The sequence below is a fragment of the Somniosus microcephalus genome, chromosome 21 (genome assembly GCF_052327205.1).
Source record: "Somniosus microcephalus isolate GS21.2 chromosome 21, FLI_Smic_1.0, whole genome shotgun sequence".
Lineage (NCBI taxonomy): Eukaryota > Metazoa > Chordata > Chondrichthyes > Squaliformes > Somniosidae > Somniosus > Somniosus microcephalus.
In genome coordinates, this window is record NC_141007.1 from 49919444 (window position 1) to 49942896 (window position 23453).

General features: G+C 44.6%; 2 protein-coding genes across 4 annotated transcripts in view; one reads left to right on the plus strand and one right to left on the minus strand.

Annotated features, from left to right (window-relative positions):
- Nucleotides 1-19267, minus strand: part of engase (endo-beta-N-acetylglucosaminidase) — an 82587-nt gene extending 63320 nt beyond the window's left edge. Inside the window, exons 1-5 of one of the 3 annotated variants that reach the window (XM_085963570.1) lie at nucleotides 19012-19267; nucleotides 17395-17471; nucleotides 8012-8216; nucleotides 2217-2365; nucleotides 906-1060 (exon numbers count right to left, since the gene is read on the minus strand). In XM_085963570.1, the coding sequence (XP_085819696.1) occupies nucleotides 906-1060; nucleotides 2217-2365; nucleotides 8012-8216; nucleotides 17395-17471; nucleotides 19012-19085 (660 nt within the window). In that variant the 5' untranslated portion in view covers nucleotides 19086-19267. Of the gene's footprint in view, nucleotides 1-905; nucleotides 1061-2216; nucleotides 2366-8011; nucleotides 8217-17394; nucleotides 17472-18897 lie in introns of all 3 variants that reach the window. The other 2 variants (XM_085963572.1, XM_085963571.1) reach the window with 2 other exon arrangements.
- The window catches only part of LOC147102778 (fatty acid-binding protein 1, liver-like), a 34400-nt gene continuing 29535 nt past the window's right edge, over nucleotides 18589-23453 (plus strand). Inside the window, exon 1 of the mRNA XM_085963573.1 lies at nucleotides 18589-18662. Coding sequence (XP_085819699.1) covers nucleotides 18596-18662 — 67 coding nt within the window. The 5' untranslated portion in view covers nucleotides 18589-18595. The remainder of the gene's footprint in view (nucleotides 18663-23453) is intronic.

Below are 23453 nucleotides of genomic sequence, written 5' to 3' on the forward strand. Positions count from 1 at the left end.
ACTGCCTGTTAATGTAGGCGGGTCTAAAACCCAAAAGTTGTAGTACCGCCTTCTTCCTGACAGCTTCGGGAAAATCGACCCCAAAGAGTCCACAAAGGGATATAGATAGACTAAGTGAGTAGGCAGTAAGGTGTATAATGTAGGCAAATGTGAAGTTATTCACTTTGGTAGGAAGAATAGAAAAACAGAATATTTTTTTAAATGGTGAGAAACTTTTAAATGTTGGTGTTTAAGAGAGATTTGGGTGTCCTTGTGCAAGAAACACAGAAAACTAGCATGCAGGTACAGCAAGCAATAAAGAAGGCAAATGGCATGCTGGCCTTTATTGCAAGGGGGCTGGAGTACAAGAGTAAGGAAGTCTTGCTACATTTGTACAGGGCCTTGGTGAGACCACACCTGGAGTACTGTGCAGAGTTTTGGTCTCCTTATCTAAGGAAGAATATACTTGCCTTGGATTGGGTGCAACGAAGGTTCAGTAGATTGATTTGTGTGATGAGAGGGCTGTCCCATGATGAGAGATAGGGTAGAATGGGCCTATACTCTCTGGAGTTTAGAAGAATGAGAATTTCTTCACTCAGAGGGTTGTGAATCTTTGGAATTCTCTGCCCCAGAGGGCTATGAATGCTGAGTCTTTGAGTATATTCAAGGCTGAGATAGATAGATTTTTGGACTCTAGGGGAATCAAGGGATATGGAGATCGGGCGGGAAAGTGGAATTGAGGTCGATGATCAGCCATGATCTTATTGAATGGCAGAGCAGGCTCGAAGGGCTGTATGGCCTACTCCTGCTCCTAATTATGTTCTTATGTAAATGCTGCAGCAGAGCATGACATTCTCCCCCTACCCAGGTGGTGATGACACCTTTACCAGGTTACTAAGTGATGTACTGCAGATTGCTTTACTTACACTCAACTCATTTTCAATATTAACCAACCATCCATCGAACTGAAAGCTCTGGGCAATCAGCACCAGCTTATCAGCCATCGTGCGGAATGCCTCCTCGTTCTTCAAGAATGCCTCACAGATTGCAGCCCCGTCTTTCCACTCTGTGATGAAAGTTCCTGAAACCGGAAACAGGTGAACACAAAATCAAAATTTTCCACCTATTAAAAATAAGTTTGCCTATTTTAAAGAAATGCCCAACAGTGTATATCTCTGTTATTGCACTGAGCTAAGCAGAACAGCATGCTTATTCTTGCGTGAGAAACATAATGGTTTCTAGAATACAATTTTTCTAAAGTTAGAAAAGATAAACTGAATACCACACAGAAGGAGATCTCAATACAGATACTTGGAGCCATTCAGCGATGTTTACAGGACATCCTGGGGGTTACCATTGATCAGAAACGGAACTGGACCAGCCATATAAATACTGTGGCTACAAGAGCAGGCCAGGGGCTGGGAATTCTGCGGTGAGTGTCTCACCTCCTGACTCCCCAAAGCCTTTCCACCATCTACAAGGCACAAGTCAGGAGTGTGATGGAATACTCTCCACTTGCCTGGATGAGTGCAGCTCCAACAACACTCGAGAAGCTCGACACCATTCAGGATAAAGCAGCCCGCTTGATTGGCACTCCATCCACCACCTTCAACATTCACTCCCTCCACCACCGGCGCACTGTGGCTGCAGTGTGTACCATCTACAAGATGCACTGCAGCAACTCGCCAAAGCTCCTTCAACAGCACCTTCCAAACCCGCGACCTCTACCACTTAGAAGGACAAGGGCAGCAGACGCATGGGAACATCACCACCGACAATTTCCCCTCCAAGCCACACACACCATCCTGACTTGGACCTGTATCGCCGTTCCTTCACTGTCGCTGGGCCCAAATCCTGGAACTCCCTTTCTAACAGCATTGTGGGTGTACCTACACCATATGGACTGCAGCGGTTCAAGAAGGCAGCTCACCACCATCTTCTCAAGGGCAATTAGGGATGGGCACTAAATGCAGGCCTAGCCAGCCAGCGACGCCCACATCCCATCAATGAATAAAATTTTTTTTTTTTTTTTTTTTTAAATGGAAACTTATAACCCAGTGATAGCTTTGGAAATGGTTCAGAGATAGTATCCTAGTCCCTGGAGGATAGCAATTAAATTAATAGGTTAAATCCCAGTGGGGAACAAAATTCTTCTGAACTGCTACAGCTGAAACTAACTGTATTTTTCGCCAGAGTGAAACGTGAACGTATTTTGTTCCTAAACAGATCATATTTACCGAGGATAGCAACACCATGTTTGTGTGCAGCATTGGTCCAGCAGACTGGTGGGATGGTCACCATGTGGTGACTGAAATATACAAAGATGTCTATATACAGCCAGTGGTAAAAGACAAACGGATTCTCTGCACACACACCTTGGATGAACCTGAAGACACAAAGCAGTAAGTTAGCGCCAAAATCTTTTGGAAGCTCACAGAGGAAAGATAAGCTGGATGTTGAATCCCCTCATAAACCAGTACGTCACATTGTTTGGTCAGTATGGGGCAACAATATATCCCAAACAACACTCTAAATGATAACTAGCTACAATGTATTAAATTACATAGAATATACAGAACAGAAACAGGCCATTCGGCCCAACCAGTCTATACCGGCATTTATGCTCCATTCGAGCCTCCTCCCATCCTTCCGCATTTAACTCTCTCAGTATAACCCTCTATTCCCTTCTCCATCATATGCTTATCTAGTTTCCCCTTAAATGCATCCATATTATTCGCCTCAACTACTCCCTGTGGTAGCGAGTTCCACGTTCTCACCACTCTCTGGGTAAAGAAGTTTTTATTCAGAATTCCCTATTTGATGCCTTCTATGTTTGCTCTTCCCCACAAGTGGAAACACTCTCTCTGTGTCTACGCTATCAACACCTTTTGTAATTTTAAAGACCTCTATTAGGTCACCCCTCAACCTTCTCTTTTCCCAGCCTGTAAAATTAGAGTTAGAATCAGTTTCTCTATCAAGGTTAAAAAAGGTAACAGAACTCCAAACGTAAGCGCACGCACGCTTTAAGAGAGTATGTCGTACCATCTCTCCTCTCCATCCACAACAACCAAGTTTGTACTTCATAGTTGATGAACCCAACTAGTAATCCTGTTAACGGTTTCTAAATCTGAGGCATTCACTGGGTGAAGTGCAACATTGAAAATTTGGATTTGCAACTTGAATTAAACTGCTACATAAAGTCGGGTTTGGATTTCAAAAATGTTTGGTTCGTGAAGCCCTGAAATCGCAAGGCTGGAATGGTGGGTGGGACCACAAGTTTGGGATTTCAGGTGCGTGCCTCAGTCGCTGAGCACCGCAGGTCAAGGCAGGAAAAAACAGTAGGTCAAAGGGAGGCGGTGCTCCTTGCAAAGGGCAGTTATATTAATGAGTTCCCATGCTATATAAATGGGTAAATCTATAAACCAGAGGTTGAGCCTACTGTAACTGGATTGTTAAACTTACCTTTCAGTCCTCAAAAGTATACTGAAACAATTTGTTTCTTCTGGTGAAAGCAGGGATACTCCATTGCATTTTGTTCCCTGCATTAAGTTACCTTGATGTGAAGGCTGCCATCTTTGTCTATTTCCCTAATTTCTTTACCAACCTTTCAGACAGTATTCTGATTGCTATGCAGCAAAGTGATGAAGTTGGGAATCATACTCCATGATTTAAATGAGGAAGACAGGTTCATGTGGGAACAGCAAATACAGGTGTGAGGTGTTATGTCCACATCCATCAATACCCAAAGATCTACATTGACAGACCCCAACACTCCTACCTGGACATGTCAGGTATGATCTCACCTTCTCTTCACAAGAGAGGCTGTCTCCGAGCTAGGCCACTTGCTCCAGCCCCTTTATGAGCTGCTGCCTTGCTGGAAATCGCTCGCTTCCCCTGTCCCCAAGCCAAGGCACATCCACTTTCACAAGATACTTTATCTTGTGTCGAGCATAAAGGATCAGCTGCACAGGGAAACCCTTGCTCTCCATGAAACAAAATGTGATCTGATAATGTGGTGTGACCAGGAGGAACAGTAAACTCCTTTTGCTGTTGATAAACTCACTGAAAATCAGACAAGATGGCTCATACTCTTCTGGTCTCTCCAACTGATGAACAAATAACACTGACACACAATATATCTTAGGCTATAAACTACAAGTCGGAGGCAAGAACAAACAATACATTTCACTAGATAATTCTTTATGTATCCTCTCAGTTTCTCATTCAAAATAATAAAAGTTAAGCAGGCTCTCGCAGGCCCCTGCAATACTTTAAACATTGAAACATAGAAGATAGGAGCAGGAGTAGGCCATTCGGCCCCTCGAGCCTGTTCCGCCATTCAATGCGATCATGGCTGATCATCCAAATTCAGTACCCTATCCCTGCCTTCTCCCCATATCCCTTGATCCCCTTAGCCTTAAGAAATATATCTAACTCCTTCTTGAATATATTTAATGAATTGGCCTCAACAGCCTTCTGTGGTAGAGAATTCCACAGGTTCACCACTCTCTGGGTGAAGAAATTCCTCATCAGTCCTAAATGGCTTACCCCTTATCCTTAGACTGTGACCCCTGGTTCTTGACTCCCCCGCCATCGGGAACAGCCTTCCTGCATCTAGTCTGTCTAGTCCTGTTAGAATTTTATAAGTTTCAATGAGATCCCCTCTCATTCTTCTAAACTCTAGCGAATATAAGCCTAATCAACCCAATCTCTCTTCATACTTCATTCCTGCCATCCCAGGTATCAGCCTGGTGAATCTTCGCTGCATTCCCTCCATGGCAAGAACATCCTTCCTCAGATAAGGCGACCAAAACTGCACACAATACTCAAGGTGTGGTCTCACCAAGGCCCTGTACAACTGCAGCAAGACAACTTGGGAGTTTCTCGAAGTTCTATAGTTGCCTCCACCCAAGGGCCAAGCCGGGGGAAAAGGAAAAGCATGTCACATTTACACTAAGATCAGACAGCTTCTGGCTAAAAAGCTGTCAATCAAAAATAGACTTCAAAAGTGCCAGTGAGATACCCTCAAGAGTCTATTTCCAGCTCTTCATTCCATTCTAGGGCCAAGCCAAGCTGTGTGTCTGATGAACAGGGCCCTCCTGTTCAGATAGACATTAAAGCTATCAAAGCCTTGGTAGAATAGCCCTTGAAATAGACTGAGTGTAGGACAGATCAGAGCCCCAGTGATGGACATTAATTACTACCATCACTTCGGTGAACTTGTACGTCTTCTCTCACTTGCTACACAGTAGGGTGAGGAAACTTCCACTCTATCCGCTGACATATGTCAATGTGTATAATTGACAACAAAGAACAAAAGGAATTTAAAATCATCTAGTTACGAACCTATGAGCCAGGGAATGCACGTATTCCACTTGGCCAGTTTCTGCTATCAGAGCTGTAGCCAAATTTTTAAATTGCTGCAATACATGCCAGCTACAAAATCTCAAAATATTCAAACTCAGCTTTTTATGATTTGAAACCTTAAATCTCCAATGTCCCACAGACCAATTTTTTTATCCAATGAGATGGCAGTGTGGTAAACATTGCCTCGGTTACGTCTCCGTCTTTGGCATGTTTTAAAGCATCAGATGGCAGCACCTGCAGGACAGCTGATCTTATTGGCTCTGCCAGCAGTGCAATTCCACCTCAATAAGATCATTCGCTTGTGGCACACATGAACATAAGATATAGGAGCAGGAGTAGGCCATACGGCCCATCGAGCCTGCTCCGCCATTTAATAAGATCATGGCCGATCTTCTACCTCAACTCCACTTTCCCGCACTATTCCCATATCCCTTGATTCCCTTAATATCCAAAAATCTATCGATCTCTGTCTTGAATATACTCAACAACTTAGCATCCACAGTCCTCTGGGGTAGAGAAATGCTCTCTAGAGCATAGAAAGGGTTAATAAGATTTCAGAGCAATTTGCTGTGCTATAATGTGTACTTTATGGCCGCGATTTCCCCTACCTCGGCGGGTCTGGTGTGGCCGAGGTCGGTGGCGAGGTGCAACCCCGCTGCTGGATCCAGCCCGCTGTCCAAAGTAATCTTACGCTGATTGGGCTTGTTAAGCCCACCCAGCACGTTTCCAGTCCAATTGAAGGAAACGGGTCTGATGATGTCACTTGATGACGCATCATCAGCCGGTTTCCTTAAAGGGACCATGCGCAAATTGAATTTGACATTTGCGCTGTCAGTGTTCTACAGCATTGAGGTGCTGCAAACACTGACAATGGCTGCACCCAGGCTCTCCCATGACTCCCTCCATATGCTTATGGAGGGAGTCACAGCACACAGGGAGGTTCTCTTCCCTTCCCATGGGCGGAATAGACATCCCCAGGAGATCAACACAGCCTGGTTGCACATTGCACAGGAGCACACAAGCAGAGGTGTCGTCAGGAGGACCAGGCTACAGTGATGCAAACCTTTCAATGATCGCAGTAGATCACAAAACGTTACTGCAAAGCCACACTCAACCTCATCTTGCTGTGCCACTCATCATATCCCCATCACTCTGCCTTCCCTACCCTACTCCTGCACACCCTTACTCACATCAACTTACCTTGTCCCTCCACCCATCCCTCTCTATCTACATTATCAGTTCCCCATCTCACTAGCCACCCCTCACACTCACCCTCATCCTAGTCCAATCATACCAACTAACAATACACAAGGGTGTGTTATAGCCAATGTTCATGTGAAGTTTCTGTTAATGTGCTGTCAAACATTGAAATCTTTATTTTCAACACTTTGCATTCTTGGACAGATTTGTGTGCACCTTTGGAAGTGGCTTAGTGAGTTGCAGTGAATGGTGAGACATAACGGTAGCCCACCCCCCCCCCCACCCTGCAATGGTGATGAGTGTGAAAGGAATGGCTTGGGCAGTGTAGGGATGCATTATGGTGTTGGTGTGGGGTGGTGCCAATCTGGCGCATCATGTGGCAGCCAGGGTGTACAGCGTCAAGTGAATCTGGCCATGGTGAAGCCATCCCTGGCATCCCGGGCAGCAATGTGCTCAGCTGCTGATGCCCTCTGTCCTGTGCAGCATCAGTTGATTACGGAGAAAGTTGGTGGTGCTGTTGTTGTTGGTGCTGCTGGTGTTGGGGCTGATCGTGGTGCGATTCTGAGGACCAAGGTGAGATAGTTTCAAGGGCTGATGCTGATGGAATAGATGGCAGGTGAAGTTGAGATGACAGAAGTGATCTGTCAATGATGAGAGAGGTTGTTCCAATGAGGTGACACTGGATACAGAGTTTACTCCAAACACTTGCAAGCTGCATAAAGCTCAATTTGCCTTCCAAATGCAGTAAGTTACAGCTACTGACCTTGGAAAGTGAACAACTATGAGATGGGAGCTTTTATAGCACATTTGCAGATGTCAAGTTAAGAAATTATCCCACGGTGACACAACTCCCGACCTCCTTACCTGACGTGATCCCCAAGCAGCGGGGAAGCCATGGGCAAACTCTTAAAATCTAAAGGTGAACGTAAAATAGTTTTTAAGTGCCCATTAACAAGTTCTTGCCTCCCCCGCCGCTTGGTGTCGGGTCTATTCAGCGATGACAGACCCTACATCTGGGAAACTAGCGTGGCGGCGGGTTGACAGCGAGTTCCCTACCCAGTCAAAAAAAAATTCCCACCCGACCCACCACCAAACGCGCCCACTGACCCCCTCGAAAAATTCCCCCCATGTCTTACTTTAGTGTACGGATCAAAATACAAATGTAGATATATGTAACAAACATTGTGCATTTACAATTACATGAAAGGAAATGTTGCACATTGTGCTAACTTTATAGAAATAAATAATGCATTAATGACTAGATCAACACCATCCTAACAATCCAAGTTCCTAAGTTAACCAAATTGTGCAAAGGGGCAGAAGGTCCTTGCCAAGTTTCACAATTTCTATAACAGACAGAAACGTGAATCGCTCATGTCATTTTTCTTTTCCACCGAGACTCGTATCACACTAGAAGTAAAACGGTAAGGATATCGCTCAGCCATATTATCCCTAGAAAGCGCACCTGTCATTCAAGTAGCCGCCAGCCATATCATGACAGACCAGTGTCCTTGGCCGATTACACTGCAAAGGTGGCTGTCGTAGAGCTAAGGGGATAACAGCTTTGTTGAAATGTTCGTCTTGAATAAAAGGCCGCCATGATTCCAATTCCTCGAGTGATGAGATGTAAAGGCTGATTGGTTCGCTGGTGTCAGGGTCGTAGCATCGGCCTGCATTTAACAAAGAACCAAAAACAATTAACAGTCTTATCTCTCATATACACATGACCACTGAACCTTAAAAAACACAATACAAAATTCACAACAATACATCAAGGCTTGGATGAGGCAGCTGGCTAGTACATTGTCCTTGAATCAGAATTCAGATCTTGCCCAGGCCAGATGAAAGTCTCCTCTCTCTATTGGATGTAATGCCACTTTATGAAAAGAGTTGAGCAGATTCAACTAAAAAAAAAATTACACACACACTCAATCTTCCATGACCTTTAATCACACTTAAAAATTCAGGAACTATAATCATTCAAATGTGGGCAGCTCAGCAATCCACAATACATGAAAATTCATTCCCATCACTGAGTTCCTTAGGTTTCTTCTAATTATTCCAGTTTCCGTCCCTCTGATCAGAGAATGCTGCCCTCAATTACTTGGGCTATAGGGGCTGCTGTAATGTTTACATTCAGGCAAGATTTGTAAGCAAACGTACCTTTAACATGGTCAACCCCACCATCTTCCTCCAACGCCTCTCTTTCACTGTCCAGCTCAGAGGGACTGCCCTCGTTTGGTTCCAATCTTACCTATCCAATCACAGCCAGATCATCTCTGGCAATGGCTTCTCTTCCTGTCCCTGCACCATTACCTCCGGAGGCCCCCAAGGATCTTTCCTTGGCACCCTCCTCTTCCTCACCTACATACGGCTCATTGGCGACATCATCCACAGATGTGCTGATGACACCCAGCTGTACCTCTCCACCTGCTCCCTCGACCCCTCCACAGTCTCAGTATTGTCAGACAGCTTGTGTGACATTCAGTCCTAGATGAGCTGCAATTTCTTCCAGTTAAACACTGGGACGACTGAAACAATCGTCTTCAGTCCCCGCCATAAACTTCATACTCTTACCTCCTCCCCGGCCACTGTCTTAGGCTAAATTAGACTGCTCGCAACCTGGGAGTCCTATTCAACCCCGAGTTGAGTTTCTGACCCCATGTCCTCTCCATCACAAGGACCACCTGCTTCTACCTCCGCAACATCACCCACTACTGCCTCTACCTCAACCTATTTACCGCTGACTTTGTCTCCCTCCATGACGGTCACCTCTAGGCTCAATTACTCCAATCATCTCCTGGCCAGCCTCCTATTGTCCATAAACTGCATCTCATGCAAAACTCACATCCTATCCTGCTCCAAGTCCTGGTCACCCTTGTCCTTGCTGACCTACATTGGGCTTCCAGTCCCCCAGTATTTCCAATTCTCATCCTCATGTTTAAATCACTTCCTGGCCTTTCCTCTCCCCATCATGTAACCTTCTCCAGCCCTACAACCCCCATCTCCAAACTCTCCGTTCCTCCAACTCTGCCCTTTTGTGCCTCTCCCTTTTCCCCATATGCTTCACACTCTGGAATTCCTAGCCTAAGCCCCTCTGCCTCTCCACCTCCCTCTGCTCCTCGAAGATCTTCCTTAACACCCACCTGTTTGACCAAGCTTTTGGTCATCCCTCTTAATATCTACTTCTTTGGCTCAGCAGCCACTTATTTCTGATTATGTCTCTGTGAAGCTGCTTGGTACAATTTTCTATACATTAAAGGCACTATATATGCAAATAATTGTCCTTATCTGCAAAATATTAGATTAGAAAGAACATCAAGTTTCTTGGAATATAAACAGAAAATGCTGGAAATACTCCGGGTTAGGCAGCATCTGTGGAGAGAGAAACCGAGTTAACGTTTCAGGTTGGTGACCTTTCGTTAGAGCTGGAAAGAGTTAGAGATGTAACAGATTTTAAGCAAGTACAGAGGCAGGTAAAGGGAAAGAACAAAAGGGAAGGCCTGTGATAGGGCGGAAGGTGGGAGTGATTAAATGATAAAAGGAATAATGGTACAAGGCAAAAGGGGGTGGTAATAGGAGAAGGAAAGAAACAAAAGATGGGTTTAGAGAAATCGTAAATGGCAACAGCAGAATCATTGCCAGCACCTGCTGTCCAAAAAAATGGGAGCAGTTGTTATGATCTGAAATTTTTGAGCTCGATGTTGAGTCCAGAAGATTGTAAAGTGCCTAATCGAAAGATAAGGTGCTAATCCTTGAGGTTCCATTAAGCTTCAGGGAACAGTGTAAGAGGCAGAGGACAGAGAGGTTAGAGTGGGAGTGGGGCAGAGAATTAAGATGCCAAGCGACCGGAAGTTCAGGGTTATGCTTGCCAACTGAACGGAGGTGTTCAGCAACGCGATCGCCAATCTGCGTTTGGTCTCCCCAACGTAGAGGAGACTGCATTGTGAGCAGTGAATACTGTATATTAAATTGCAAGTGTAGTGTATGTACCTTTAAGAGGAACTATGTTTTTGAAGCCCCTGTATACTGTAGTACCAGTAGTGACCACTCGGGTATATAAGCCTGTGTAGCGTCTTGTGTTGTTAGTTCACCTCCAGACTTTGTTCAGTAAACACTTGTTAAATCAACTCCTGCATTCCGTGTCTCCATTAACACACGGATCTAACAGTGGCGACGAGTTAGAAACGAACTTACCTGCAATTCGGCAGCACCTCAAGGGGATCGATTCCTCAGACGAAGGTCGAAGCCAGAAGCAAGAAAAAATAAATAAATAACTCGAAGAAACTCGAAAACGAGGGCCAGGCTTGGTCTCCAGTCTGTGGTTTCCCCAGCTAAACGGGCTGGTGGCAGGTAGTGCACTGATCCTTCCTGGGCTGCGGCGGGCTAGAGCTCGATCGGGTGGCTCTGCAACGGGGCCGGGCAGCGAGTCGGAAAGCAGAAGCAAAGAGAGAGGGTGGAGCACTCAGGGCACGGCCGGTGCTGCAAAGCAGGTCGGCGTTCGGACCGAGCAAAGGGAGGGGAAAGTCCCAGAGGGTCCGCTCCAGGACGGGAACGGTTCTCCAAGTAACGGAGAAACTATTGAAGCGATATATAAAAAAAATAGAAATACCGCGAAAAGCTGCAGGTCGCAACGGGAACCGCGGAGAACAGCATTGGCAGCAGCGATTGGGGAGGCGCAAAGACCATAGTGCGTCGCCATTAAAAAAAAAAAAATTAATCGCCAGCAACAGCGTTGGCAGCAGCGGCAGGAGGCGCCATCTTAACTCGGCGGGGAAGAAAGAAAAGCGCGGGAAGCGCCATTTTAGATTTTCAAGATGCCGAAGGCTGGCAATATTACTGCTTTCAATAGTGATATAGAAGATTGGACCACATATGTGGAAAGAGTGGAGGTATATTGCAAGGCGAATGAAGTAGCGGATGATAAAAAGGCATCGGTACTTCTAAATCTGATGGGTGCAAGGACATACGGGCTGTTACGAAACTTGATCACTCCAGCCAAACCGATGGACAAGAATTTTAAGGAGATTGTTGATACCTTACAGGAGCACTTAAACCCAACACCGCTGCTGATAGCAGAACGATTCAAATTCTTCAGGAGGAATCAGCACAAGAATGAAAGTAACGCTGATTACCTCACCGAATTACGAAAGCTGTCAAAGCACTGCCAATTCGGGGCAGGACTGGCAGATTCTCTACGAGACAAATTCGCCTGCGGTCTCCTAAGCGAAGGAACACAGAAAAGACTACTTTCTGAGAAAGATTTGACACTGGACAAGGCTTTCAGTGTGGCTGTATCATACGAAGCAGCAGCAAGAGGAGCTGCAGAGATACAGCAAAAGCCACAGGACTTCGGCACCCATGAAATGACACGGGGTTTCGAGAGATGTTATCGCTGCGGCAGATCCACCCATGACCAGAAGGACTGCTGGTTCAAGGACAAAGCATGCAGGCAATGCAGAAAGATGGGACACATTGCACGTGTATGCAGATCTGGAAAGAAATCCGCTGACAGTAAAAAGGTCAATAAGGAAAAGTACAGAAAGGTACAAATGATGACGGACAGTAGCTCCGAAGACCAGAAGAGCGATAGCGACTCCGGAAACAAGAGACTAAGCTGTCTCAAATTACATAATGTAATTGCCAAAGAAGATTACCAGACCATTTGGGTTACCCTCACAATAGTGGGGTCCCCAGTCAAAATGGAGCTAGATACAGGATCAGCTCTGACCGTCATGAGTCGACTCGATTACGAGCAGCTATTTCCGCATATACCTTTGAAAGACACATCCATTGTCTTGAAGACATATACAGGGCAGAAAGTATACCCCAGAGGGAAAATAAGGGTGCCTGTTGTATACAACGGCAAGGAAATACAGAAGTTGTATTTATACGTTCTGCAAGATGGTGGTCCACCGTTGTTGGGACGTGAATGGATCAGAAAGATACGTTTAGACTGGCACTCCATTCAGGCACTGACGGTGACCAGTAAGAAAAAAAACGATGATGACGTCATACCTGGACGATTAAAAGAAATCTTGGCTAACGCCAAAGAAGTGTTTCAACAGGAACTAGGAACCCTGAAAGGCGCCACCGCCTCAATAAAAGTGGAAGATGCAGCAATTCCCAAGTTTTTTAAGGCAAGGCCGGTGCCATACACAATTCATCCAGCCGTTGAGGCAGAGCTGGAGAATTTGGAAAAAGCAGGCGTGTTATCCAAGGTAGACTGGGGTGAGTGGGCAACACCCATCGTCCCGGTCATGAAGAAAACATTGAATAATGATAAATCTGAAGAACAGAGAAAAGTTCGCATCTGTGGGGACTTCAAGGTGACTGTAAACCCGGTTCTTCACACAGTACAGTATCCTCTTCCGAGGATAGAAGATATTTTCGCCTCACTATCCGGAGGGAAACGTTTCACCAAAATTGACTTAGCACAGGCATATCTACAGATGGAGGTTGAGGAGGCCTCTAAAAAGTATCTCACGATAAACACACACAAAGGCCTGTACCAGTACAATCGACTGGTTTTCGGAGTGGCATCAGCTCCAGCTATCTGGCAAAGAGCTATGGAGCAAGTCCTGCAAGGGATTCCAGGGACTCAATGCTACCTAGACGACATCCTTGTAACAGGAGAAAACAACAACGAGCACCTTGCCAACTTGGAGCAGGTGCTCACGAGGCTGAGAGAACGGGGCCTACGAGCAAATCGCCCCAAATGCGAATTTTTCCAGAAACAAATATCATATTGTGGCCATGTCATTAACGAAGAAGGGTTGCATAAGTCGCCTGAAAAAATTGAAGCGGTCGTAAAGGCCCCAGCGCCTGAAAATGTCTCACAATTAAGGTCGTTCCTGGGATTAGTAAATTACTATCATAAATTTTTACCAAACTTGTCTACGGTTCTGCACCCGCTTAACGCACTGCTACAAACGGGAGCAGTTTGGAAATGGAGCGAAGACTGTAAACGTGCCTTCCATAAATGCAAAGGCTTGATCACGTCCAGGGAAGTGTTGGCTCATTACAACCCATCACTGCCAATCAGATTGGCATGCGATGCATCCCCTTGCGGCGTGGGAGCGGTATTATCGCATAGATTCCCTGATGGCTCGGAGCGGCCGATAGCTTTTGCGTCACGTTCATTGAACTCAGCTGAGCGTAACTATGCCCAGATCGACAGGGAGGCACTCAGCCTGGTGTGGGGGGTGAAGAAATTCAACCATTACCTACACGGACAAAAGTTTACCTTGTTGACTGACCATCAACCCCTCGTCTCCATATTCAACCCTAAAAAGGGCGTTCCCATTATGACAGCGCAAAGGCTACAGAGGTGGTCCCTTTTCCTAGGGGCACACCAATATGACAGAGTACAAAGGAACAAAACAGCATGGGAATGCTGACGGGTTATCGCGCCTACCGTTGCCAACGGTGGAAGAGGCGCCTACAGTGGACCCAGTGGAGATATTCCACTCGACCATAGTGGAATGTCTACCGGTGACAAATTCTACCATTGAAAAGGAAACGTGAAATGACCCGACTCTCTCACGAGTCTACGATTTAACGGTGAAGGGATGGCCAGCACATGGCGAACCACTGTTGCCAGCATTCTCGCAAAGAAGAGAACAGCTGTCAGTGTGCCGAGGAACCTTGATGTGTGGATCCAGAGTGGTGATTCCACCCAAACTCGAGGATAGAGTGCTAAAGGAGCTTCACGAGGGGCATCTGGGTGGAGTGAAAATGAAGAACTTAGCCAGAGCGTTTGTGTGGTGGCCAGGTATCGATGGAGACCTCGAAGAAATGACCAAGAGCTGTCTAGGATGCCAGAAGGTCCAAAACGCCCCACCACAAGCCCCTCTACATCCATGGGAGTGGCCCTCATCTCCATGGCAAAGGGTACATATCGAATTTGCTGGTCCATTTATGGACTCAATGTTCTTAATCGCGGTGGATGCACACTCCAAGTGGCCGGAGGTAATAAAGATGTCCTCCACCACCACGGAAAAAACCATCACAGTATTAAGGACCATATTCGCCAGGAATGGGCTGCCTGAACAGATCTGTTCTGATAATGGACCGCAATTTGTATCCGAAGAATTCAGGAAGTTCTTAAAAAACAATGGGGTTAAGCACTACACATCCACCCCATACCATCCCGCCACCAATGGATTGGCTGAAAGGTTTGTCCAGACCTTCAAGAAGGCCATAAAGGCCATGGGTAATGAAGACATAAATCTACAACATAAGGTAGATAACTTTTCGTTTGCGTACAGGAATGCAACACATGTGGTTACAAACCAAACCCCCGCCATGATGTTTTTCAATAGAAGACTAAGATGCCGGCTGGATTTGGTCAAGCCAAACGTCAGAAGGGACGTAGAGAACCGGCAATTTCAAAGCATGAATGAAAGGCCAACTAGAGCCTTCCAGATAGGTCAACCAGTTTTGGCCCGGGACTACCGTACCGAGAAATGGCAGCCTGGAACTATTTGCACACGACTAGGACCGCTGATGTATACCGTGGACATTGGAGAAAGCATAATAAGGCGCCATGCTGACCAGATCATAGAGTCATCCGAAAAAGGACAACCTACACCACAACTCTATACGCCTAGTGATGAAGCAGAGATACCCATAGTATCTACCTCCGATCCGGTGATACTGGAACCAGATGAACCCGACACTAGCATTTGTTAAGTCTGTGTGTCCCAGTTATGCTTATTATAAATCACTGGACACAGACCACAAGAATAACTTTTAACAGGTCTTTACTATTCGGAGGTCAGGGCTGAACTGCCCAGCAAATCCCTACACAACGTTTATATACCGGTGTGGTCACCACCGGTATTACAGTATACAGCAGCCAAGAGAAAGTAGTACATCTCTTAAGGTAGTTCTCTTAAGGTGGAACAGGTTACATACACCACAGCATTGAAGCCGAATCGACCTTGCCAAAAGAACCTACTACACCACCGAGGCGTTATCCGGACCGAGTCAGGAAGCCTCCAGAGAGACTGAATTTGTAATTGATTAACTTCAGCAAATGTGTATATTATTGTTCTTGTAAAAATGTTATTTAATGATTACTTAAAATGTTATGTACTATTTATCTAAAAGGGGAGGAATTGTAGTGTATGTACCTTTAAGAGGAACTATGTTTTTGAAGCCCCTGTATACTGTAGTACCAGTAGTGACCACTCGGGTATATAAGCTTGTGTAGCGTCTTGTGTTGTTAGTTCACCTCCAGACTTTGTTCAGTAAACACTTGTTAAATCAACTCCTGCATTCCGTGTCTCCATTAACACATGGATCTAACAGCAAGAAGTACAAGTAAATCGCTGTTTCATCTGGAAGGAGTGTGTGGGGTCCTGGATGGTGGGAGGGAGAAGGTGAAAGGGCAGGTGTTGCACCTTCTACGCTTGCATGGGAAGGTGCTGTGGGGAAGGGGAGCAGATGTTGGGGGTGATGGAAGAGTGGACCAGCGTGTCATGGAGGGAACGATCCCTTCAGAATGCTGGAAGGGGAGGGGAAGAGGTGTTTGGTGGTGGCATCGCGCTGGAGGTGGCAGAAATGTTGGAGGATGACCCGTTGAATGTTGAGACTGGTGGGGTGGAAGGTGAGGAGGAGAGAAGTGCTATTGTGGTTCTGGGAGGGTGAGTTGTACTTCCCAGCCCCATCCCAGAGAAGATTCAATGTTGTAGATTTATCATGTATACTGCTAAGTCCTGCATCTAACATGTATTCATCACATCATACCTACAAAAGTGGCCTCAGAAGGTTCCCACCTTAAAGTGTCATACTTCTTTAGGGCGAAAATGAGCGATTAGCTGAAATAAGCATTTATCTCTCAGGTATTTGGTAACTTGACAAAACATGAACAAAACAAAAAGTACCAATGAGGAATCTGTAATAATCAGAAAACCAATCAAGTACCTAAAAAAAGTCAAGGTACCATCCATTATCAACATGTACCAATCACAAAATCAAATTCCTCAGCTAAATTTTTCGCACTATTTTCATCTGCCATTTTCCTTCTTCACTCAGGTAGTGTATATATTTTAGAATACATAAGTTTACATAATTCTAAATAAAGTCACTAAACTTCCTCACAAGATTGGTTATTTAATGTTAGAATTGCCTGCAAGTAGCTTCCTCCATATAGACATCCCCCTTTAGTTTGGAGCCTGGGGTTTGAATTGGAAATTTCACCTGGACCACAGTGCTTGAAATTTCCAGCTGCTGTTCACAATTTGCATGACTGTGAGATAGTAAGAGAGAGAGAGAGAGAGAGAGAGAGAGAGAGAGAGGAGAAAAAGAGAAAAGAGAAAGAAAGAAAGAAATCATTTCTACTACAGATCTTAGTTTTCAGCCATCATTTAGACACCTCCATTCCCACTCCAGTCACACCATTGAATAAAATAGGTAAAATACTAAAAGCATTAAAAAGGTAAGGTAATGTAACATGGAAAGATATAAAGTTCTTACACAGTGTCTTGCTAATACGGATACAAGTGAAAGGCCTAGATGTTCTGGGAGCATTTCAATTCAAACAGCACGTTCACTACACCTTGAACATTAATGAGATATTTGAAGATACATCAGGTAATTTCTTTATAGGCCACAACATAAAAGAATTAACGCAATAGATCGGAAGGGTTGACGGTTCCTTCACTCCAGCCAATACTCAAAAATAAGATGCACCATATCTCCAGACGGTTCTGGATGTTAAAACCACACCAAATACAAATCTCCTGAAAATGTTTCAGTTACTAACATTTGATGCATGTAAAATTACTGCAGTCTCACTAGGTCTATTATTGAATTTGCTGAAGTAAAGTTACAAATACTCACCGGGGAGTTGAGGTGCATCATACTGAATCATGCGATCAACTTGATGCTCCACTGGGCTCCCCTGGCCAAGAGCAAGACTGTAAAATAGACATCCATGCATGACAAGGTATAACCCTATAATCCTACGCAATGTACTGAAAGCTGTAGAGAATTAAATATGGCGTTTGAATAATAAGCAAACTACTGGCTGTTTTTTACGGTGTACACTGAGCATAATTAACCCGCATGTTACATTACTGGATGCAAGTGTGGATGGAAGAGAGTGATTATGAGAAAAACAACCTCACTGAGGGGTTCAGATGATGTCAAATTATAAGAGCGAAGTTCGAGCAAGATGTTTCTTGAGCCCGAGATCAGATTTTTTCCTCAATTACTCACCCCTTTTTAAAATATATCAATGGCATGATATCAAACAATAATTTATAATATAGCCACTACTACATATTCAGATGTGCAGTGAATTACTGTGGTACAAAACTGCAGTTTATACTATACACCAGCATCTGGGCTGCACTAAAAAGCACACCAACATAAAACAAAGTGGTTTATTAATGCAAGGTGACAAGGAAGGTTCCAGGTTTGATCCCCATTCTGCACTGCTTTAGCTGATCTTAGTTAGGTTGGTTTTAGAGACACATCAATTGCTAGGGAGGGAAATAAATATATGGACCTCTACTGCTAAGTTCACGTTTGTTGATGTCAAGCAAAGGCAGGACTGGACTTGCCTACGATGCCCCTCGTAGTTGCCAACATTTGCTGCCTAGGTTCGCAAATGAAGAATGGCCATTTGGACAAGACACCAGGGGGCAGCCTTTGCCCATGGAATTTTACTCCAGCACTTCAGAGAAGGGGAGGGGAGGCGGCAAGGGATGGCAAGGTGTTATATACTGCAAGGTACAGGTTAGGCTTATAGTGCAATAATACAGAATGATTATTAAATGTAATTCATTACTGGTTTCCACAGTTTGCATATTTTATCAAAACAACTTGAAGTAAAGTTGATTTAAGCAATGGAAATGATAATATGGAGTTTCGAACAGTTACCGTCTGCCTTAATGTCTGGCGACAGTCCATTTAGTCTTTAATCTTTTACAGTAACAGACACCAGGATTGTGTATAAGAGGTGGTGGCAACTCAACTTTTAGACGTGCAAAGTGAGCATCTTGACTACCAGGAATTTTCTATGACTGCTGGATCTCCTATGACTGCTGCTGCTGATGGGGAGTTGGTAGATATGCTGTTTTCGAATAATAGAAACATTATACCCGGTAATGCAAAATGTGTTGTCCATCTACAGGATTATTAAAAATCCTGTGCCGGGTGTGCACTTCCTGTTGTCGCGGCGCGATTTTTGGCTGGGGCTTTTCTGACAACACTTGCCATTGTAAATTACTGCATCAGCATTTCAACCAGTTTTATACTGGGACCAACAGGCAAGGTGCAAGAGGAAAGTGTGAGAAGAAATGAATGTTAACTTGACAGGAAGTACACACATACACATACAAAGGCAAGACTTTTAACAGCTGTTTCTCTCGACAGATCCTGGCATTGCCTCAACCTGCAGCGGGGCTTTGCTGGTGTCTCCTGGTCACTGCCTGCGACAGTCACTTCACTCACTCCTTGCTCTTCTTGCTGTCGCCTGCGGCCGCCACTCTCTCGCTCTCCAGCCTCTTCCTCTTACTTTGCTCCATCTTCTCCAGCTCCCACTTGCCGGGCCGCCACTTCCCAGCAATGTTACCGCAGCCCTTTGAGAACAAACTGCACCAAACAACCTCGAAACGCGTTGCTCAAAAAAAAACCCGAATTCAAGTCCCATGGGGAAAATCTCTCTGTTCTGGGGATGGGCTGATTGTTTGGCTTTGAATTTACTGTTGCGGTGCGTTTTCTTTATAAGATTGTTTTATTTCCCCCGTTTGTTTTTGTTGAAGGAAAGTGAGAGAAATTGATTTTTTTTTAAAGAAAGGTTCATTTTGAAATCTGTATTTCTTTTTTTTTTGCAAATAGTGTTCAATGCAGCGGGAATTTGGGGCATCTTATAGCATTTTGCATTGGTTTGGTTTTGGGTCGTGATTTAGCCGTTTTAAGCTTTGCAACTTTCTGCAGTTGCAAAGTGTTCCGGCCTTTGAACTCTGCAAATCCCAACATCTATGAGCCTGTGCAGTTGCATCAGCTAATTCAAGGTGCTGACCATCACTCCGCTGCTTTACTGTTATTTGCGCCCTGAGCAAGGAAACTAAAAAGTGCACATTGGCAGAGATGCATATCTAGGGTTGTCAACCCTCCAGGACTGCCCTGGAGTCTGCAGGAATTCAAGGCTGATCTCCAGGACACTGCTGCTAGCAACCAAATCATAGGGACAATCAAAAAAATAATTTTCTTTGAACATTTTTTCTTAAATATCAGACATGGGGGTGGGGGGGTGGCTGTGGACTCATAGTGAAGAATCATCCAATTGTGTAATGAAGAATCTCTTCACTTTCTGATTGGCATAGGATAGACATATCGGGTGATCAATGGCAGGAGGTCATGTGAGGAAACCTCCAGGTATACCGCAAATGGAGTTGTATATTGCAAATTTGTGAACGCCCCTTAGTTTGGTGTATATATAGAATATTTTTATGCATTCAATTGTTTTTTCCAGCAGATTAAATCATCAATATAACTACATAAATAGATAGACACCCCTTGAAGAAAGGATTCAACATTTCACAAGGCATTAAGTTCATTGTGTGAGTACAATAGCCTATTGGTTATGGTAGTGGGCTCGGCCCCCTGAGGTTATAAATTCACAATCATATTGTTCTGGCCTACATTATGTAGTTGACTCTTAATGCCGTTAGAGTCATAAATACTGCTTTGCCGGTGTCACCCACATCCAAAGTGTGGTGTATGTAACCTGTTCCACCTTAAGAGAACTTAAGCCTGTTCCACCTTAAGAGATGTACTACTTTCTCTGGCTGCTGTATACGTAATACCGGTGGTGACCACCGGTATATAAGCACTGTGTAGTAATATTGTATTTTAGTATAGTCCTGACCTCCAACCAGTAAAGACCTGTTGAACTTTAATCTTGTAGTCTGTGTTAGTAATTACAACTCGAACACACAGACTTAACACAAAGAATATTTTTTAAATTCTAATTCCCAACACTCTGTTAATAGGTAAGTAGCTGTTGATCTTGTCACCTACCTTCAGAATCAAGCCTAGCCACTACTATTTCAGCACCTTTGACAAAGCTACAAGATTGGGCAAATCCTAGGTGTGAGATTTTTAGTCATCAGCTGCAAAAATGAACCATTGTTTTGCATCTCTGGTTTGCTAATTTTTAAGAAAGAACTTGCATTTATACAGTGCCTTCCACCTCAGGACATCCCAAAACACTTCACAGCCAATCAAGTACTTTTAAAGTGTAGTCACTGTTATAATGTGAGCAAATGCTGCAGCAATGTGCACACAGCACGGTCCCACAAACAGCAATGAGATAAATGACTAGATAGCATGTTTTTAGTGGTGTTGGTAGAGATAAATACTGGCCAGGACATGAGGAGAACTCCTCTGCTCTCCCTCAGTAGTGCTACAGGGTCTTTTATGTCCACTTGAACAGATGGGCAGGGCCTCAGTTTAAAATCTCCTTCGAAAGATGCACCTCCAGTTGTACAGCACTCCTTCAGTACTGTGCTGAAGTGTCAGCCTAGATTATGTGCTTAAACTTCTGGTCTGGGGCTTGAACTTTCTGACTTACAGGAAAGAGTTCTACCACTGAGCCAAGGCTGACACTTTTCCCCCCCTTTCCTTTCTTGAAGGCACTGTCTCATAATGTGGTACAATCCCAAAAGTACCAGTGACACGTCTGTGATGTAATAAAACTCACTACACACTTGGTTTGAGCATAAAGCAAGGCTTTAATCAACTTGTTTCAGAACATGGAAGTCTAGTTATATCCACTAGCTCCTTGTCTTTACAAAATGTCCCTGGCAAGCTGGGGCCAACGCCCGAGTAGTTATACTCCTTGGACGGTGCCACCAGCTGGCCGTCCAGTGTTATTTCATAGGTAGTTTCTCGATGATGAGATTTATGACAGTCTGTACATGTAGTCAGTGACTAGGCCATTCTGCATCAGAGAGCATCACAACCAAGCCCAATCTTGCCCAGTCCTCATCTAACATCTTTACAGATACACTTTTCAGTGCTATTCTATGACTGGTAATCAGGAGTGGGAATTCTGGTTCATTTCCCACCCTAGTGCTAAGGCAAAATGTAGCATCCCAATTGCTGCCAAGACTGAGATAAGCTAATTTAACACAGACTGAGAATTGAACCTGAGACATTTTAGCCTATATAACTTAATACTGCATTGGACAGTCCCTTTGGGGAATGAATAGAAATGGTTAAAACAGTAAGGTACATCTGTTGCAAGAATTGTAGAAAACCTTGCTTTAATCTGAGGTTGCTTTTATCACTTTTGTGGCCTCTTGAGTCACTGATCTTTAGCTTTCATTAGGGCAACTGAATCACTTATCATAGTAACTGGTGGCATAGTGGTTAGCACTGTTGCCTCACAGCGCCAGGGACCCGGGTTCGAATCTGGCCTCGGGCGACTGTCTGTGTGGAGTTTGCACATTCTCCCCGTGTTTGCGTGGGTTTCCTCCGGGTGCTCCGGTTTCCTCCCACAGTCCAAAGATGTGCGGGTTAGGTTGATTGGCCATGATAAATTGACCCTTAGTGTTAGGGGGATTAAATACGTGGGGTTACGGGGATCGGGTGGGATATGTGTTGGTGTAGGGGTTACGGGGATCGGGTGGGATATGTGTCGGTGCAGGCTCGATGGGTCGAAATGGCCTCTATCTGCACTGTGGGGTTTCTGTGATTCTGTGATTCTGTGATAACTGAAGAAAGGAGTATGCTAGCAGTGAGAACTCAGCAAGTAGCACTCTGAACATGTTTAAGCACTCATAGCTGGTACTCAGAATTACCCAACTCCACAACAATGCAAGCTAGCAGTGAAAATATGACCCCTGCTTGCATTACTATGAAAAATACATAGAATTCCATAGCATTTACAGCACAGAAACAGGCCATTCGATCCAGTTAGTCTATGCCGATGTGTTTACACTCCACACAAGCCTCCTCCAAACCTACTTCATCTAACCCCATCAGCCTTTACTTCTATTCCTTTCTGCCTCCTGTACTTATCCAGCTTCCCCTTAAATATATCTGCTATTCACCTCAACTACTCCCTCTGGTATCAAGTTCCACATTCTAACCTCACTCTGGGTAAAGAAGTTTCTCCTGTATTTCTACTGGATTTATTGGGGACTATCTTATATTTATGGCCCCTAGTTTTGGACTTCCCCCCACAAGTGGAAACATAATCTCTACGTCTATCGTAGGCGTATAGCCCATACTGCATCTTGCAGCGTCTTGTAAAAGCAGCATTACAAAGAGTGTTCTTACTCTCAACGATATTTGGCTAATTCTCTCTTCAAGGATAGTTGGCTTTCTCTTGCTGGAGAGCAGAAACAAGAGAGAAGTCTAGAGATGCAGCACTATCTCAGCATCCACAGGGCAAGCGAAAGAGCTGCATTAAAACTAAAAGCCCTCTTCTTCACAGTCTTTGTACTAGTACTGCCTCCATCGCATTCTCTTGCACAGAATACAATTCCACGAGTTGCCAAAGTGATTATTTTTCAGGAGCGAGCCTAATTGTGAGTGTTGATGAAAAATTCAACTGTATGGAGCATCAGAATTGAGCTTGATCTGGTCCTCCTCACCCAACATCCACATCCATACGTCCAGCAGGGATCAATAGATAACATTAGAAGTAGAAAGCATGGCGACTTTTTCTTTCCATAGGCCAGGGAAAGCTAAGTCCAACTGTAGTGCAGTCACAGTGTCTAAGACAGATGAATGGTAAAGATAACACCTTCTTGACCCATATGGTTTAGCACTAGATCCGCTGGCATAACCTGGCAAACTTATATTTTCATTTTGCAAAATAACATGCTGAAATAAAACTGTTTTTGATTCAGTTTTACACACCTGATCAAACTGCTTTGCTG